The sequence below is a fragment of the Terrapene carolina genome, unplaced genomic scaffold (genome assembly GCF_002925995.2).
Source record: "Terrapene carolina triunguis isolate 2854851 unplaced genomic scaffold, T_m_triunguis-2.0 Scaffold26, whole genome shotgun sequence".
NCBI classification, from domain to species: domain Eukaryota; kingdom Metazoa; phylum Chordata; order Testudines; family Emydidae; genus Terrapene; species Terrapene triunguis.
The window spans coordinates 2,366,188-2,385,665 of NW_020664377.1; the positions used below are offsets into that span (position 1 = coordinate 2,366,188).

General features: G+C 39.6%; 2 protein-coding genes across 6 annotated transcripts in view; one reads left to right on the plus strand and one right to left on the minus strand.

Moving 5' to 3' along the window:
- The window catches only part of LOC113406346 (peripheral plasma membrane protein CASK), a 406,853-nt gene that overhangs the window by 167,605 nt on the left and 219,770 nt on the right, over positions 1-19,478 (minus strand). The gene's annotated exons all lie outside the window — the stretch shown is intronic.
- LOC113406349 (probable G-protein coupled receptor 82) lies at positions 5,127-6,173 on the plus strand. Its single transcript, XM_026650720.1, has one exon. The coding sequence runs from the start codon at positions 5,127-5,129 to the stop codon at positions 6,171-6,173; it is 1,047 nt and encodes a 348-aa protein (XP_026506505.1).

Here is a 19,478-nt window from a genome sequence, read left to right on the forward strand (position 1 = left end):
CAAACCTGCAATTTTACTACAGAACTTTTTTTTTTTTTAATTAAAAGCATCAATAGTCACAAGGTACTACACTAACTCATACACATGCTATTCAACTGTTCTTTTGGAAGCATAATCAGAGTTGTAGCTCCACAGCAGTTAATCCATATTTGTGAGACAATAATATTAGTGGCACTATATTTACAAAATATCCTAAACTATAACCAATTTAAAACACGTTAAAATTCTTTGCCCATTTTGCATATGCTATACATCAGTGGTTCTCAAACTGGGGTCTGCAAGGGTATTCCAGGGGGTCCGCAAGTCATGTCCAGAGCCCCCGGCCCTGCTGATCAACTCCTCCCCTGCCCTCCCAGTGACTCCTGCACGCCACGGAACAACTGTTTAGTGGCATGCAGGAGGGGTTGGGAGGGAGAAGGAGCAGGGACAGGGTGCGCTCAGGGGTGGAAAGAGGTGGGGAAGAGTAGGGGTAGGGATGGAGAGGGGGAGAAGAGGTAGGGTGGGGTCTTGGGGAAGAGGTGGAGTGGGGGTGGGGCCTGGGGCTGAGTGGGGTTTGAGCACCCCAAGGAAAATAAGAAGCCGGCTTGGGGGTCTGTGAAAAATGTTAAATCAAAATGGGGGTTGCTAAAGTTTGAGAACCACTGCTATATAATAATATTGCATAATAGATAAGAATAGACTATCAAGCCAAAGGCTATCCCTTCCACCCTGAATTTCCCTGTTTTGTGGATTTCGGTGAAGGTATTTACTGTTGGGAGTACTTTTAATTTTTTTTTTATTCTAATAATAAAATTATCTACAATATATGAACTCAGTTAAGTAACATCAGTATTACATGTAATACAATTTGCGATTGTCTCAAACATATAACAACTTGTATCCCAGAGTCCCACCTGACTGCTCTCCATGTGGAGAATCTTCCTTCTTTGCCATTCCTGCTGCCATTAGTGTTTCAGAAAAATCAATGTGACTGTGCTCTGATTTCAATTTCCATATTCAAAGCAATTCTGTAAATGTTTTGGTTTCTTTTCACATTTTCCTTGTTTGAAAATGGAAACCATAAATACAAATACTTGTGTTTCTTCTCTACTTTTCCTTTTTCATCACCACTATTCATTTCCCAAATGTTACTGTACTTTGATTTTGGTGGTGGTGGTGGTAATAAAGCAGTAATCATTTAAACATAATACTTACAGAAACATCTGTTGGAATGTTATGAGCCAACATGAATAAATCAGACCAACTCCTCTGCAACCTATATAAATGCATATTTTAAAAAAATGTAGATGCATATTTTGCACTTGGTAGATAATATCATAACACACAGTAAGGAGCTTTTCTAATTATATACATACCTATCTACAGTATTAATGAATACCACACAGAATATTAATTCAGTTAATTTTTAAATATCAACAGCAAGTAAAAAATATTTGAAGGACTCAATCTGTATTAAGGAATAAATATTTGAAACAAATGGACAAAAAGATTTTCTCCATAAAAAAATACCTTTACAGAAAGAAATCCATATGCTAAATTTCAGCACAGAATTCATTTTATTACAGCAGACAAACCATCTAAAAAGTCTTGCTATGCTGACAAACCTATAGTGCCACTACTGAGCACAGTTAGAATACATTAATCACAAAATCAAATGGGTGTAAAGGCAGAATATTTTTTTCCCAATGAACACAATGTTTTTAATGGCTACCCAGCTGCAGAGAAGAAAAACATGATCAAAATTACAATTAACGCATCATTCAACAACTCGGTACCAGGAAAGTTTGGAGTATCTGTGCAAGTAGTACTACACGTTGGTACTAGTACTTCTCATTAGAAGGTGGTATCAGGAAATGCTGATTCTTGATTTTTGATTCTTAAAGATTTAAAGAATACTCAACTCCACTGCTCCCACTCATTCTCTCACAATGTGATTTCCAGTACTGTGAATTAATGATTGATTCACTAATTCCTTATTTGCTTAATTTGAGCTATCACTTTCTGCCAATAAAAAAACCAAGAGTATGTTCATAGGCTCATTTACACTGTTGAAAGCTGTAGACCTGCCTCTGGCGCGTTTGATGTTTAACGGCACCGTGTTTAAACATGGCCCAAAAAAAAAAGGAAGTTGACACCGAAAACTGTTAATTTAAAGAAAATTGGACCTACGCTTACTATTATTTTGCCACAACATCCAAAGGCTTGACCAGTATGTTTAAGTTGTACAAAGACTGTGGTGGTTGTTAAATGTGGGAACATCGAACTGCAAATATCCACTGGGCTCCCATTTAAGATCAGACAAGATCACTTAATTAAAAGGTGAATATTTTCAGAGCACAAATATTTCAAAAGCTACTTGCACTCAGGAAAATGCAACTGAAGCTTCACTGAGGTGTGTGCGGGTAATGGCAAAACTCAGGAAACCTTTTACAGATGTGGACATTATTACGCAGTGTATGACTACTACAGCTGAAACCCTTTTTGCAGAGAAGGAAGATGTTGACACCTTCAGACTTTTTTTTTTGATAGAGAGAAATTTATGGAGGATATGTTGTCCCTTAAACTGCATAACAATCCCATGACAGGTGAGGATTTGTTTAATTCTGTTCAAACTTTTTTGTCTAATGAAGGTTTAGACATGACTCAGATTGGGTCAATTACAACAGATAGTGCTCCTGCCATGATTGGTACTGAATCCCAATTTGATTTTCTATCACTGTAATCCACCTAACCGCACTTTGAGCAAAGCTTAGCTATGAGTAAGCTAATGTAATGTCAATGGTGATAAAACCTGTCAACTTCCTTCGGTCCAAGTCAGCACTACAACACAGCTCAAAAGCTTTCTTTCAGAAGTATCTGCCGATTACGATGACCTGTTGGTTCATAATGACATCCACTGGCTGAGCAGAGGGCAAGTACTAAGAAGGCTGTGGGAAACTCAAGTTCATGTGGAAGAATAGCTACATAAAAGTCCAGGGAAACAGGTAGAAGAGCTACACACATTTTTGAGGGATGCCACAAGCATGAACATCCTGGCCTTCCTTGTTGATTTGACAGGCCACTTAAATTATTTCAACTTAAAGCTACAGGGGCGAAATGAAAACGTAGTGGATCTCTACCACGTCACTTAATTTCAAAACAGAGTCTCTTCAAAAATGATTTGGAAACTGGGGAGATGCTGCATTTCCTGATGCTGCTAAGTTGCTGGGACACTGCAGATGTGAATCAGATGGTGTACTCTCTGGACAGGCTTTTTCAAAACTTCCAGGAGAGGTTCCAAGAATTTAAAAGTGTTAAAGACATCACCCTATTTGTTAAGAACCCATTCATGGTCCAAGCAAATGGCACTTGGTGCAATCAAGCAAAAGTATCCTTTCCAGATGCTAAAAAAGCAAAACCAAAAATCATCTGAGTAACTATGGGTATTTTAAAGCACTTAGAAGTGTCAAGCTTTAAACAGAAAGCTGGTCTTAACCTCAACAAAGCAGACCTCTACAATAAATTCTGAGAACTGATAAGTAAGAAATACACATAGCTCCTTTTTTCTGATTTTAAGAAACACCCCCTTCCCTCCACAAACAAATAAGTAAGTAAAAAGCATTTTTCAGACAGTGGGTTGGACTGAAAAGGAAATGCTTCAAACAGAAATATCCGGTCTTTGAGGTGGAAGGTGCTTGCAGTTTTCATAGGTAAGTTTAATTGTTAATTCCTTATTTTTTTTCCATCTGAACATACAAAAAAATATCAGAATTAGACAGACTGTGGGTTAATGACTTCAATAGTTACTCTGGGTTTACTTCACTTTAACAGCAGAATTTAGCTCAGTTTCTTTAAAAACCCAGATAGTATTAACAAGATGCTAAATGGGAACAGTTATGCAAAAGTTAGTTTCATTTGAGAGTTACCAGGGCTGTAAGGGGTTTTGCACGGCATCATTTTTAAACAAGCCTTTTGAACCTTTTTATTTTTCTGACATAGTATATCTAGCTTTCTGTATCTTCCTTTTGTACCTTTTCATGTTTATACAAAATCTTCTCCACACTGTAGCTAATAACTCTTTTTTAATAACCGTTTTAAAATACAAATATTTTATTTTATAACTTTGGAATGTGTATGAAGTTTTTCCATGAATTTATAAATTAAATAAAATCTCATTAGGGGTCTAGTTCATTAACAAGTAAGATATGCATGAAGGAGAATATAGCGATCTCCAACTCTCCTCTTCCCTCCACACTAGCAAGCTGAAACACCAATTTAAATGGCAGAAAGACATGCTGTCACTGTTGAGTACTTTAACACTGCTCATAAGCATTCGATTCCTTATCTACAGCCTGTACAACACAAAACAAAAACTAAATTAAACAGGCCAAAATTTAAACCTGTGGAATGATTGCTGAAAAATCTGATCAAGTTTGAAAATATTTCATAATCAGACCAGACTGAACGGGATAGCTATAGCTGCAATGACCAAGGCTCAGAACAGAGTGGTAAAGAAGACTGGAAGTTTTTTCTTTCACCGCAACCTAAATCCACGTGGCCAGCATTTTAGTGTCATAGTACATCTCCAGTACATATTTGCGTGGAGGCCAGGGAGTGCTACATTGAATTTCTGCAATCAAAATACTACTTTACATGTATTTAGCATCTTTGATTTGACAATATCAAAATGCTCTAGAAGCAGACTATTGTCATGTTATAATTCAGGACATTGAGGTATGGAGAGACTGAAGTGCTAGTCCACAATCATGAATCACTGTCAGAATTTGGATGAATTCTCCAGGTTTCCTGAGTCTCTATGCGCTATGTTATTGGACTCAGGATTTATGATCTAAGACCATAGATATTTAGTGTTATACTACTTTTGTAGTTTCCCTGAATCCGTGTGCAAAAATTTCATGTCAACTCAAAAAGAAACTGCAATTCCACCATCTTGCTGTGTCAAGATGATAACTTCCAGGAGGCTAACTGCTGGGTATAAATATTCAAGCGCCTGAGGGAAGGAAAAGAAATTGTTAGCAAAATTATGAAATTAGTAAATATGACAGCCATTAAATACAGATTACAGAAGAAAATAACCCCTACAATTGTTTTTCAGCTCAGTGTACATTTATTCAAGAAAAACTTGAATGGGATTAATGAAAAATTCAACATGTCTTCTTCAACCATCATCGGCTTCTACAGTTGCTCTGCCAATCATCTATTCTTTCCTATTTACTACAGGCAGTTTTGGAAACATTCTCTCTGGGTGGATATTTTCAAAGCACATATCTACAAAAAGAACACAGAACATCTACCTGACAAATCTTGTTATTGCAAATTTATTTGTATGCATAACAATGCCTTTTCTCGCTGCCTACTTTGCAGATGGCTATCAGTGGGAGAATGATTCCATGCTATGTAAAATAATAAACTACTTTGGAACTCTGGTTATACATACTAGTATGTATGTCAGCATTACAATTTTATGTTGGACTGCTTTAAGTCAATATTCAACACTGATGAAAAATAATGACCACATGCAATATTCTCCAACAGTTAACGAAAACTACTTCTATAAATGCCTACTGGAAAAGTTTCGTCAGCCAAAATTTGCTAAATACTTGTGCATCAGTATATGGATCATTGTACTGGGCGTAACTGTACCAGTGATAGTGTATGATTTGTACGTACAGTCTGATCCAGGACAAGTTGACAGATGCTACCACTGGAAGGCAGAAAATGGCGAACTCACTTCAAAGATCACAGTTCTTATTGCTACTGCATGGTTTTTTTTATTTTTTATAACAGTATTATTCTCATACTATTCCCTTGTCAATCACCTGAGTAAAATGCAGAAAAATACTTGCATTGGAAAGAAACATCTAATTTACAGTACAGTCAAAAGAAACATTTTTGTCATCCTACTTATATTAACTGTCTGCTTTCTTCCATATCATATTTTCAGGCCAGTTTTTTATGCGCTGCTTGCTAATGAAGACTGCCAGATGATGAACTATTTAGTGGAAGCAAAAAACTTTCTTACTTGTCTTGCAGCTGCCAAAAGTAGTTTAGATCCTGTTGTAAATCTTTTATTAGATAAAACATTTAAGAAGAGTCTGTACAATCTCTTTAGAAAATCCTCATCACAAGATCACAAGCATACAGCTGATATTGAAGAGACTACACAAATATGAAGAAGGAATAAGTAAAAATCTTAACTGAACATATTTTAGGACAAAAACCTTTTTGCTAAACATAGCTACCTATAACAGAAAAATTCTTTCTATCCACAGTGAAAATGAAATTTACAGATAAAAGATGAATGTATAGAATTTAAAAAAACCTGCTTATGAACATTTGAACTGTTAATTCATGTTTGCAACTTTGCTGTTGCTTGATGAACCTTTATACTTCTTACAATGAACTGTGCACTATGATTTTGCTTACACAAAATGAAAAAGGGATTACATTTTATGTTTGAACTATACACATTGATTAATTCCAGTCCTTGGAGAAACCAAAGATAAGGAAAGTGAAGAGAGCAGACAATAGATCAAAGGTAATAACTTGGCTCTCCAGTATCGTCACATAAATATGCTACGGTTTCAGACACGGTCTCTCTTAGTTAAATTACAAGGACAAAAATTAAACAAAAGAAACCAAACTAGACACGGGTAGTTTTTATGGTATAATTAAATCAAGTGTCTGAGAAATATAGATGTACTTGCAGAGAGCTAGCCAGGAATTTGGAATTAACAGGGTTTTGGGTTTTTTTGCTCAGAGTTACTGGGGGAAAGGTATTTCCTTGTCTTTTGGGATGAGTCCATTACACGGATTGAGCAATGAAACTGACAGGAAGTGTGAGGGGAGATTAGTCTGATATTTGAGTTTTTAGAATAAAGAAACATTCTTCCTACTCTTTACTTAAACTTTGTCCATCACCCTAGGAATGGTATTGTCTGAACCATATGAGGCCCCATCCTAGCCTCAGTGGGAGGAGGCTTATAATAGGGTTGTATGAAAAGGCTGGGAGTCTCATAGGGGTGATCAACTTCTGATCTTATTCTTGCCTCTGACAAGGACCATGGGATGAAATTACACAGTAACACCGACAAGGTTGACAAGGGTTTGATGGTGGTTACTGACCTATGGGGGTAAGAGACCCACAGAAATAGGAAAAAATCTGTAAGATGGAATGAGGGACATTGTTTTAGATGTTTTCTTTAGTTTGTTCTGGAAATCCTCATGTAGGAGCCCATCCATAGCAGTTGTGTTCCTTGAATGACCATTTGCAGCCATAGTTCTGTTTTTGGGACAATGGATTTATTGTAAAATGCTGTGCACACCCACCTACTATTACATAAATAATTAATAGTGAATGTTATTTGTCTCATTTCAAAAGCTGGTCTTACCACACAGATTAATCTAAAATATTTAATTTATACAAGAATGATCATAACCAAAGAGATGATTCATATAAATATATAACAAAAAGACTGCATAAAATAAATGTATGTACAATATTCTGACGTATCCTAATATATACAAAAACTAAGCTTAAGCAAAATAGAGAACAGTAAAGTGCACACAAAATGTACCTGAACTCAATACTAGCCCACAGATAATCCTCCACTACAGGTCTCCTTTTGTCCAGTCTAATCTTAAATTAGGTAAATTGTGTGGTTTAATTAGGATGACACTGACTCTTCATCAAGGTTCATCATTTAAGGATGGACAAAATAAAGGCATTTAACAATGTGACTGAACAATACAATTAATGGATAATCAATTGGTAATCACAGAGTACACTTCTAGCTGTAACACAGCTTGCCTATGAGGTTTCTCACTACAGAAGTTTGAGGATCATGGAGAAAAACTAACAATATTAAGTAGCAATTTTAAAGAAATTATAAACAGAGGATCTTTAGATTTCTTGTTGAAATTAAAAGTTTTTTCCCCCTGCACTTTCTCTTTCTTCCTCCACCATATTAATTCACTGTAGGCAATACAAACCCACTGTAAAATACAAAAACATAGCATCTAACATGTTCAGCATTAACTGAATGTATATTCATTGTTACTGTGTAAAAGAGTAGCCACTTAACTGCAATACAATGTCATCTCTTTCAAAAATAATATCCATGTAATGGACACTCTAGAAATGCTTACATGCAAAAATCTATTTTTTTCAAGCGTTTTGATTGAAACTCATTTGTGCTCTAGCCCAGTGGTTTTCAATCAGGGGTACATAAAAAGCACTAACAAAGTCAGTACAAAATAAAATTTCATACAGACAATGACTTGTTTATACTACTCTATATAGTATACACTGAAATGTAAGAACAATATTTATATTCCAATTTATTTATTTTACAATATAGTTAAAAATGAGAAAGTAAGCAATTTTTTAGTAATAGTGTGCTGTGACACTTCTGTATTTTTATGTCTGATTTTGTAAGCAAGTAGTTTTTAAGAGAGGTGAAACTTGGGGTATGCAAGACAAATCAGATTCCTGAAAGGGGTACAGTAGTCTGGAAAGGTTGAGAGCCACTGCTCTAGCCTATTACATAAAGTTTATTACCAACTTCATACAATATCACAGCCAATGCAATAAAAATTATGCAACATCTGCTGTTAGTTCAGATAACTTGCAGAAAAAAGGTCCAGGTTTGAAATCCTGGTTAAACTGAAATCAATGGCAAAATTCCCATTGGCTTCAATGGGGTCAGGATTTCATTCAAGAGGCACCAGAACACAATTTAAGTGAAAAAGTTATGCAAATTTAAAATACTTAAATCAACAATGCCCAACATGACACACAGAGTGAAAATTGTTTCATGATTTTGACACTTTCTTAAATGTGGTTATATTGCAAAAAGGGACTATCGTTAGGTTTGCTGAAGATAGTGGGTTTGCACATATTTACCAAAGAGAAGAATTTCTTCAGAGAACCTTTATAATCATCATCACCACCACTCCCATAACCGCACTGGTCGTTGGGGTACCATCACTGACAGGGCCGGCTCTGGCTTTTTTGCCGCCCCACGGGGGGGGGCGGGGGGGGCGGTGAGCCCCGGCGGGGGCTCCGCTCTCCCCCCCGGTGGCTGGGGGGAGGGCGCTGGGGGGGAGGGCAGCCGGAGCCCTGGGAGGAGGGCGGCAAGCCCGGCCGTGGCCCCGCTCTCCCCAGCAGCAGGAGCGCCGCGCCGCCCCCCTCCAGGTGCCGCCCCAAGCACAAGCTTGGTGGCCTGGTGCCTGGAGCCGGCCCTGATCACTGATAAGCAATCAGTCAATTGTCTCCACCCCTGATGATTGTGTGTCAGTGGTTGAGTTGCCGCGAAGTCCATTCCTGCCCACTCTTAAGTTGTCAATCCATCTCTTCTTCTGTCTACCTCTTCTTCTCTTCCCCTGTACTGTCCCTTGGAGGATGATCTTGGATAGGCCAGATGATCTTGTTACATGGCCGTACCATTTCAGCTTGCGCTTCTTCACGATCTTCAAGAGGTCTTCATATTACCCAGTGCATTGGGTGATGATGTTGCGGACTTCTTCATTAGTGACGTGATCGAAGTAGGAGATGCCCAGGATTTTACAAAAGTATCTCATCTCTACTATCTGTATTTTCCGTTCAAGTTCCGCCATAAGGGAACTTTTCCGTAAGTTCTGCCGTAATTCTGGCAAGAACTGTGCAAACAACAGCAACAGAGGCAAAGCTAAAGCCTATTTGGAGGAATAAGAACATCTCTCTGGAATCCAAACTGAAACTGCTGCACGTGCTGGTCATCTCCATTTTTCTGTGTGTGTGCGAGACATGGACCCTTCTGGCAGAACCTTTATAATAGTGGTGTATAAACCAGAAAAATATCAAGCTAGATTTCAAGTCCCAAGATTCCAGACTCAGATTGCAGGCCTGGCAGTACAAAAAATCCACAACATATTGATTACGCTCTAAATATGTGGTTTAAAAAAAAATTACACACACATGCCCTTCCTCTGCTCCCTCCCTCATCTGCTGTCCCTTTCCCTTTGAGTTCCTGCTCACCATCAACCACGCAGTATCGCTTCCCTCGAAAACAGTCTTTATTGCTAATTTGACTACAAAATGCAGTTAAACTCTTAAAATAGAACATGTAAAAATATATTGTGAGATTCCATGTTTGCTGCAATGGCTTCCAGATCTAGCTCGTGTGTATACATACACACACACACACGGGGGGAAGTGTTTTAATACACCAAAAATTAAAGAAAACATTTGTGCACTTTTTAGAACAAGGGGAATATAGTGAAAACAGGATACAGAATCTATATGTATTGTTTTGTAAATAAGAAATTGCACTACTGTTTGGCTATTAATTCTAATCTTATTTATATTAAACTTGATTACTGCTTGCATTTTTAACTGTAAACCATTAAAAGCTTTTGTATTAAGACAAGCAATTAACATTCTCTATTTCTTAAAGAGGTTAAAAATCAGTTAGTTTAAGAACAAATTTGCTTAGATATTGCAACCAGTATCTTAGATTTTAAAAATACTTTGTTTTAATAATTTAAATATTAATTACACAATAATAATTTTTTATTATTTATACTATATGTTCACTTTTGAATATAGAAGTCTGTCAATTTCTTATATTCAGTGTTGTTGTATCTGTGTTGGTTCCAGGGTATTAGAGAGACAAGGTGGGTGAGGTTGTATCTTTTAATGGACCAACTTCACCGGTGAGACACAAGCTTTGGAGCTTACACAGAGCTCTTCTTCTGATCCTTTGCGGATGAGGACTGAGAGGTCCAGGATACACACCGTAACACACTTAAAACTGTCTTAATCACACAAGGACCCTTCACAGAGAAACAGATAGCATCATGGAACGAGACACCCAAATACCCTGAGAGAACATGGTTCAATACAGAAAAAAAACCCTCCAATCACACTCCCCTAGTTGCTACCTACGACCCCATCCTGGAACCCATATGGGGTATCATTAAACAATTACAAACCATACTCAATGGGGACCACATCCTGAAAGAAGTCTTTCCTTGCCCCCCTTTTCTGGCCTTCAAACACCCCGAGCCTTGCCAAACTCATCACCAGAAGCAAGCTCCACATGCACCAAGACCCACCAAGTCAAAGCTGCACCAGACATTGTCATAACAGATGCAAGACCTGCAGACATATCTCCACTGCTACAATGATCAATACCCCCCTGACCAATGCCTCCCCTTCCCCAACACACCTTTCAAGATCCACAGGTCTTGCACTTGCCTATCAATGTGGTGTATTTCATTCAGTGCACTAAATGCCTCAACAACATGGGTGAAACCAGATAATCACTATGCTCGTGAATGAACTCACACAGAAAAATGATAAAAGACAAAAACACCATATCACTCGTGAGTGAACACTTTTCACAAAACAATCACTCCATATCTAGAGAGACAAGGTGGGTGAGGTAGTATCTTTTATTGGACTAACTTCTGGATTTAGACCGAGCTCTCCTTCTAAACGATATTACTTCACCCACCTTGTCTCTCTAAAATCCTAAGACCAACACTGCATATCACTCCATATCTGACCTATCAGTCCCCATTCTCAAAGGAAACCTGCACAACACCTTCAAAAGACACTAAAAATCATGGTTTTAATAAAGACACAGAATTTATGGCTTATTACAACAATCTGTAACCCACTAGCCCACCTTTTTTCCCCTATGACCGGAGAGGTGTTAACAGGCCACTTCAACTTGAATGGTCTCTTAGAATATAAATTAGCCACATATTCTAAACAATTTGTTCCACCTTATATTTAGTTGTGATAATCCGAGTACCTGAAGAAGAGATCTGTGTAGCCTGAAAGCTTGTCTCTTCCACCAACATAAACTGGTCCAATAAAAAAAATTGCCTCACCAACCATGTCTCTGCAATATAATGGAATATTTATAATTTTTTTTTAAATGCAGTAGGTCCCTGCTGTAGAATACATTATTAGAATAGTATATCTGACAGAAATGGACTTTTTATTTTTTATTTTTTTTTATTTGTTTTAACAGAGTCAAGTACTGAAGGTTACTGGTTGGTGTGGTAGACCATACAACGCAATACTTCTCCATTTGTCTATGACACCAGTCTCAATTGTGTGTGAGGAGAGGGACCAAAAGATGAAAGAAGGGATTGGGAAGGAGAAGTGACAGGTCATGTGATTTCACAGTAGGGACCTATGTACTTCACAGAACTCATCTTTCGAGAGAGGAAACAGTGTCTGAATGGCAAATAACGAAAGTCAAACAAAATTACAGATACACAATGCATGCACCTTACTAGCCACAACATATTTGTGTCACAACACTGCACAGAATGAGCCTGCTCTGAAGAGGAATCAGGGTTGTGCAACATAGGACCCTGGCCACATTCATTGCAGAAGTTAGAAGGTATGCAGTAAATGAGGAAGGGGATTGCAGGATGAGAAAAGATGGTCTTATAGTTAAGGCAGTTGAATGTTTCTCTGGAGAAATAGATTCTATCCCTGCCTCTGCCACAATGCCTGTGTGATCCTGGGCAAGTCACAAACTTTTCAGAGGTAGTCTATCATCCTCATTTTATGGGTACCCAACTTGAGACCATGGGGCTGTACGCTCACTGCGGCAACTGAAATCACTGGGAGGCTGTACTTTGAACATATAAAGTGCTATAAAATGCTAAGCACTCAGAAAACATTAGGTCCTAACCATCTAAAATTGGGCACCCAAAGTTAGTGGACACGTTTACAATTTTGGCCTTAACCTCTGCCCATCTGCAAAATGAGAGAGTAATACCCCTTCTCTTCACAAGGGTGTTGTGAGAATAAATTAGTCAGTCTTTATGAAGATACTACAGAAAAGCAGATGAGGAAATTATTAATTCTGTCTTTAAAGCAGGGTTTAAACAATGTGCACGGTTTAAATAAGGCCTGTGACACTGAACCATGGGAAGAATACAAAATACTATTTATTCAGTGAGTTTTTATTCAGTGAGCTTCATCCAACCTGTGCACTGAATGAGGCAGGGGGCCTATGGAAAAAAATATTACATAATCATGTAATTAAATACTGCATCACCAAGCAAATGTACAAGGGGGCAAAATTGCAGTTGCATGGGGAACTTTAATTCTGGCATTTTCTACCTTTTGAGTGCTAGACTTTGCAACTTTAACATTCTTTTAACACAGTTTGCGTGTAATTTAATATATATGTACACACACACACACACACACACACACACACACACACACACATTTAGTGGACAGATTACATTCTTGATCTGGAAATCTAATAATCTTTGGGAATAAAAGTCTCACATAGTAGTTGGTACCAGAACCACTCATCCCCAGGTAAAACAAAAAGGTTCCTTTGAAGTCAGAATATTGGAAGTGAGAGCCTGCTGACAGGATTCTCAGGAATTTAGAAGGAAAGACCTTATTAAAGAGCAAAAATGAATAATAATTCTTGAGCAGGTCACAAGTTCACTTGTGCTGAAAAGGATAAGGTTTCTCCAGACCTTCTGCACAGACACAAATAAACCAGCATTACTGATACAGACAGGTCATTCAGTTATAAACAAAACTAATAGTAAAAGATACTTTAATTTCCCTCTCTTCTTACTAAGAAGAAGAACACAAAAGGAAACAAATCATCATGCTACATTATAAATAAAAATGAATAGGCAAAATAAAAATGAAGATGCAGAAGGAGTGTATGGGATTATTCATGGTGAAATATGGCTGGCATATCAATCAGCTTGGACTAACATTTTAGCAGAATCACCATTACTTGTCAAAGTAGTGATGCCCTGTTATTTCAACATACACATACATGCAGAAGTCTGTTTTCTTACAAACTTCACACTATTTTCCCTGAACACGACAAATATTCTGTAAAGTAGCAGTAAATCAAATATTTTCCTTTTGATTTTTATATTCATCTTTTTAGTTCAGGGCTGTAATTTTAAATTAAAATTTTGACAAATGATTAGAACATTTTAAAAACAATTATTTGCTGGATTAAATACTTTCCCCTAGTAATTTACTTTATAATGCTCACTGCAGAGACTAAGAGAACAGTCTTTCTTTATAGAAATTTCCAAGAGAACCACCACCACACCATTGAAAATCCACAAGCACTGTTTCTTTGTGTCTTTTCTCAAAATTGTTCCCTGTGAAGCTCAGAAATTTGTTTGTTCTTTTGTTTTACGTCAGTCAAAAAAAACAGGAGTAAAATCAAATCCTCTACAGCAAAATTATTAGTATCTCAGATATATTATGCCATGTCCACTGCGAGAACATAACAAAATCCTGTCCTTGAGAAGCGTCAAAACCATGGAATTTAGAGCAAAGCCCCTCATATGTCCATCTTGTTTCAACTCTGGTGATCAGTGAAACATCTAACTGCCTCCAAAGTATAGAAAACAAAAGTGGAATCTAGGAAAGACAATTATTTTTAAACTAAAGAGAGATTTTTATTTCTTTTAAGTATACTGTGTATATATTTACAGTGACCTCTATACTCGATTTAGACACCAAAAAAGCATCAGGACTTGTTCAACACAAAAAGAGTCTGGTTCTCTCATCTTAAAATACTGTCCTGACAAGTTTAACACAAAAAACTATACTTCCATCTGTATACAATAACCCACTGCCTCAAATACGGATTTTTGGAGGTTCCATGTAACAGTATAATATGTAGCTGTACTTTTTGGAAAAAACATTTTCTGTTCCATCAGTTTCAGAGCTACTGAGATGCATTTTTTGCTATCTGAAGAAGGCAGGAGCCTACACATTGTGGATTATACTTTAGCAGATTTTTCTGTTTCACTGGCTACTCTTTGGATTTTTGCACAGTTTAAACAAACACAACCCTTCTTAACTCTAGGTTACATTAAATTTATTTTCATTACCAAAATCAAAGCTCTGTATAAAGGCCAAATTCATCTGACAAAACATCAATTGTTTGATGGTTTGGGTGTCACCCAAGACACTCAGATAATCTAACTGTACACTATTATTTTATTCAACACACGTGCACGCCCCCACACGCACCAGCCCCGCCCCCACACTCTATGTACCACATTAAGTCTGAGCATTAATTGCAAAACAAATGAACAAAAATCTGGAAATTTACTGTTGAGGTTCTCGCTATGACCTTAATCCATTCTTATATTTGAACTATTAAAAAGTATTTTCATTACATGAGCTTACAGAATATGCAGAAACACAAAATGTTATATGTTTATATCTTAGTTCGAGAAAAATACATAGGTTAAACAAATAAACAGTAAACTTGCATGTTTTACTGCAGAAATATTTTAAAACTCCACCGGAACAAGAAGCATAAGGTAGGTCAATGGGAGAGTTTCTCCTGTCGACCCAGCACGGTGTAGACACCGCAATAAGTCAACCTAAGCTACGTCGACTCCAGCTACATTATTCATGTAACTGCCTTTGCATAACTAAGGTCAACTTAACCCCGTAGTGTAGACCTGCCCTTAGTAATATAAGTACTATTTTCAACATTGTAAATCCCAGCTGTTAATGAGAAACACAAGACTGTGGAGGCAGACGAAGGAATAGTTATATTTTTAAAAAATTAGCTACATCTCTGACAGTTATGAATTGTAAGAGAGTCACCCTGGTACTTCCTGCTTTTAGAGGACGATTCCAGACTTATTTCAATTATGGAGAACATAGTGAAATCATTTTGGGGCTTGCGCCCAACCCTATTGCTAAATCTTGGGGTAAGCCTTAGTGCCTAGCATCTGGGACCTATGCTCAATTGCTTTGTAGACTTCATTGTGAAACATCTGGTAGTCTCAGATGCTGTCAGTGGATGGATTTCCTCCCATCATCCTTCCTGGGAAACCCATCAAAAAAAAGCAATATTTATGAGGAACAAAAACTTGTATAGTATGTAGGCATATGATAGCAGCTGAGTGCTTTATGCATATCAATACAACTGATGAAGGTTTTAACAGCTTCTTTATACCTTAAATGCCTGCAGCCTCCAGTGACTGGTTCATGCTCAGGGTGATACCCCAGCATATTCTCTCTTGATGTCATCTGCATTTGGTGATATCCCCTTACAGCATGAAATGAGGAAGAGAGCCACAGCCTACCCTCTGAGGACCCAGTCTTACCTCCTGGAATAAGGGATGTGGCTGGAGGCAGGAGGGATGCATTGAGGTTGGGATGTAGCACCTAGCAGTGCAGAGATTCTGGGTAGCACTGTTGCTTATAGGAAGCTGGAAACAAGCTGCCATAATGTAGACAGGCCCAGGAGCTAAGTTATGGTAGGGGCACTTCAGCCCCCAGAACAGGCCAGAATCAGGAGGGTACAAAAGTGTCTTGAAGCTACTTTAGCCCCATACTCCCTCTGGGCCGTAAGTTCTCTGCTGAATCTATTAGAGGCACAACCCAGAATCTCACCTGGGATGCATTAGAGGCTTTGCAACTGTTAGGCCCTGTCTACACTAGAAAGCTGTATTGCTTTAACTATACCAATATAGTTAAAGTGGTACCACTCAGGCCTGGTCTACACTATGACTTTAATTCGGATTTAGCAGCGTTAAATCGAATGAACCCTGCACCCGTCCACACAACGAAGCCATTTATTTCGAAATAAAGGGCTCTTAAAATCGATTTCTGTACTCCACCCCGACGAGCGGAGTAGCGCCAAAATCGGTTTTGTCATTTCGAATTAGGGTTAGTGTGGCCGCAATTCGATGGTATTGGCCTCCAGGAGCTATCCCACAGTGCACCATTGTGACCGCTCTGGACAGCAATCTGAACTCGGATGCACTGGCCAGGTAGACAGGAAAAGCCCCGCGAACATTTGAATTTCATTTCCTGTTTGCCCAGCGTGGAGAGCACAGGTGACCACAGATAGCTCATCAGCACAGGTAACCATGCAGGCCGATAATCGAAAAAGAGCACCAGCATGGACCGTACGGGAGCTACTGGATCTGATTGCTATATGGGGAGAGGATTCAGTGCTAGCAGAACTTCATTCAAAAAGACGAAATGCCAAAACTTTTGAAAAAATCTCCAAGGGCATGATGGAGAGAGGCCACAATAGGGACTCAGATCAGTGCCGCGTGAAAGTCTAGGAGCTCAGACAAGCCTATCAAAAAACAAAGGAGGCAAACGGTCGCTCCGGGTCAGAGCCGCGGACATGCCGCTTCTACGCCGAGCTGCATGCAGTTCTAGGGGGGGCCGCCACCACTACCCCACCTCTGACCGTGGATTCTGAGGCGGGGATAATCTCATCAGCTACACCTGAGGATTCTGCGGACGGGGAAGAGGAGGAGGAGGACGAGCTTGCAGAGAGCACCCAGTACTCTGTTCTCCCCAACAGCCAGGATCTTTTTCTCAGCCTGACTGAAGTACCCTCCCAACCCAGTATCCAAGATCACGACCCCATGGAAGGGACCTCAGGTGAGTTTACCTTTTAAAATATAAAACTTGTTTTAAAAGCAAGGGTTTTTAATGATTACTTTGCCCTGAGGACTTGGGATGCATTCGCAGCCAGTACAGCTACTGGAAAAGTCTGTTAACGTGTCTGGGGATGGAGCGGAAATCCTCCAGGGACATCTCCATGAAGCTCTCCTGGCGGTACTCCAAAAGCCTTGCCACAAGGTTTCTGGGCAGTGCAGCCTTATTCCATCCTCCATGGTAGGACACTTGACCGCGCCATGCTTGCAGCAAGTAATCTGGTATCATTGCATGACAAAGCCTGGCAGCGTATGGTCCCGGTGTTTGCTGGCATTCAAGCAACATCCGTTCTTTATCTTGCTGTGTAATCCTCAGGAGAGTGATATCGCTCATGGTAACCTGGTTGAAATACGGGAATTTAATTAAGGGGACAGAGGTGGCCATTCCTACTGGGCTGTTTGCCTGTGGCTGAAAAGAAATCCTTCCCTGCAGTTAGCCAAGCGCGGGAGGGGAGGGGGGAATTGGCCCAGAGCTTTTCGCGTTTGGCTAGCAGGGATCTTCCCTGATACCAGCCACGTGGTGGGGGGAGGGATAAAGCGATCATCTAGAGAATTGGATGGGGGGGGGTTAGTTTGTTTTCTGCTGCTGAAGGTTAACAGGAAAACCGCAGCTCTCAACGGGCTTTGCTTGGTATGTGGGAAAGGAGGGCGCAGAAGAAGAAAGACAATGGCTTACCATGCCCGCATGCAAGCCAAATTCTGTTGCCCGGACCTGCGTCTGTGATCTCTAGCAGCAAAGCCACAGGCACTCAATTTTAAGAGGCAAAATGCGACCTTGCACAGAAATCACATGTGCTATGTAATGTTAATAGTGTTGGTCACCGTGAAAGAGTATAAGCATTGTTCTGCGAAATGTATTTTTTTAAAAAATTCTCTCCTTTTTTCCCTCCCTCCAGCAGCTGCAAATTCTTCAAGCCTCCCTCCTCCGTCCCAAAGGCTATCACAGATAAGGCGTCGGAAAAAGAAGACGCGAGACGATATGTTCGCAGAAATCATGGAATCCACCCGCAGTGACAGAGCTCATCTGAATGAGTGGAAGGACACGGTTTCAAAGTATAGGAAAGAAGCCAGTGAACGTGAGGACATGAGGGACCAACGTGAGGACAGGAGGGACGCTCGAGATGAGAGGGGGCGGCAGGAAGATCAGAGGAGGCAGGATGCAACGCTGGGGCTGCTGCGTGAGCAAACAGACATGCTCCGGCGTCTGGTGGAGCTTCAGGAACGGCAGCAGGATAACAGAGTGCCGCTACAGACCCTGTATAACCCCCCTCCCCATATTCCATAGCCTCCTCACCCAGACGTATAAGAACGCAGGTGGGGAGGCTCCGTACACCTTCCCATTCCACCCCAGTGGACAGCCCAAGCAAAAGGCTGTCATTTTTTAAACCTTTTTTTAGTGGCCTTTTCCTTCCCGCCAATCCTCCTCCCAAACCCCACCTGGGTTCCCTCCCTCTTTTTATAATCTATTAATAAAGAATAAATGATTTTTAAAACGATAGTGACTTTATTTGGTTTGAAAGCAAGCTGGGGGAAGGGGGAGGGTGGGTTCCTTACAGAGAATGAGTCAATAAAGGGGGCGGGTTTTCATGAAGGAGAAACAGATATTTCATACTGTAGTCTGGCCAGTCATGAAACTGGTTTTCAAAGCTTCTCTGATGCACAGCGCTTCCTGGTGTGCTCTTCTAATCGCCCTGGTGTCTGGCTGCGCGTAATCAGCAGCCAGGCGATTTGCCTCAGCCTCCCACCCCGTCATAAAGGTCTCCCCCTTACTTTCACAGAGATTGTTGAGCACACAGCAAGCAGAAATAACAATGGGGAGATTGGTTTGGCTGAGGTCTGAGCGAGTCAGTAACGATTGCCAGCGACCTTTTAAACGGCCAAATGCACATTCTACCACCATTCTGCACTTGCTCAGCCTGTAGTTGAACAGCTCCTGACTCCTGTCCAGGCTGCCTGTGTATGGCTTCATGAGCCATGGCATTAAGGGG

Coding starts and splice junctions, on each gene's coding strand:
- LOC113406349 (XM_026650720.1), top strand. CDS start 5,127: ATGGGATTAATGAAAAATTCAACATGTCTTCTTCAACCATCATCGGCT.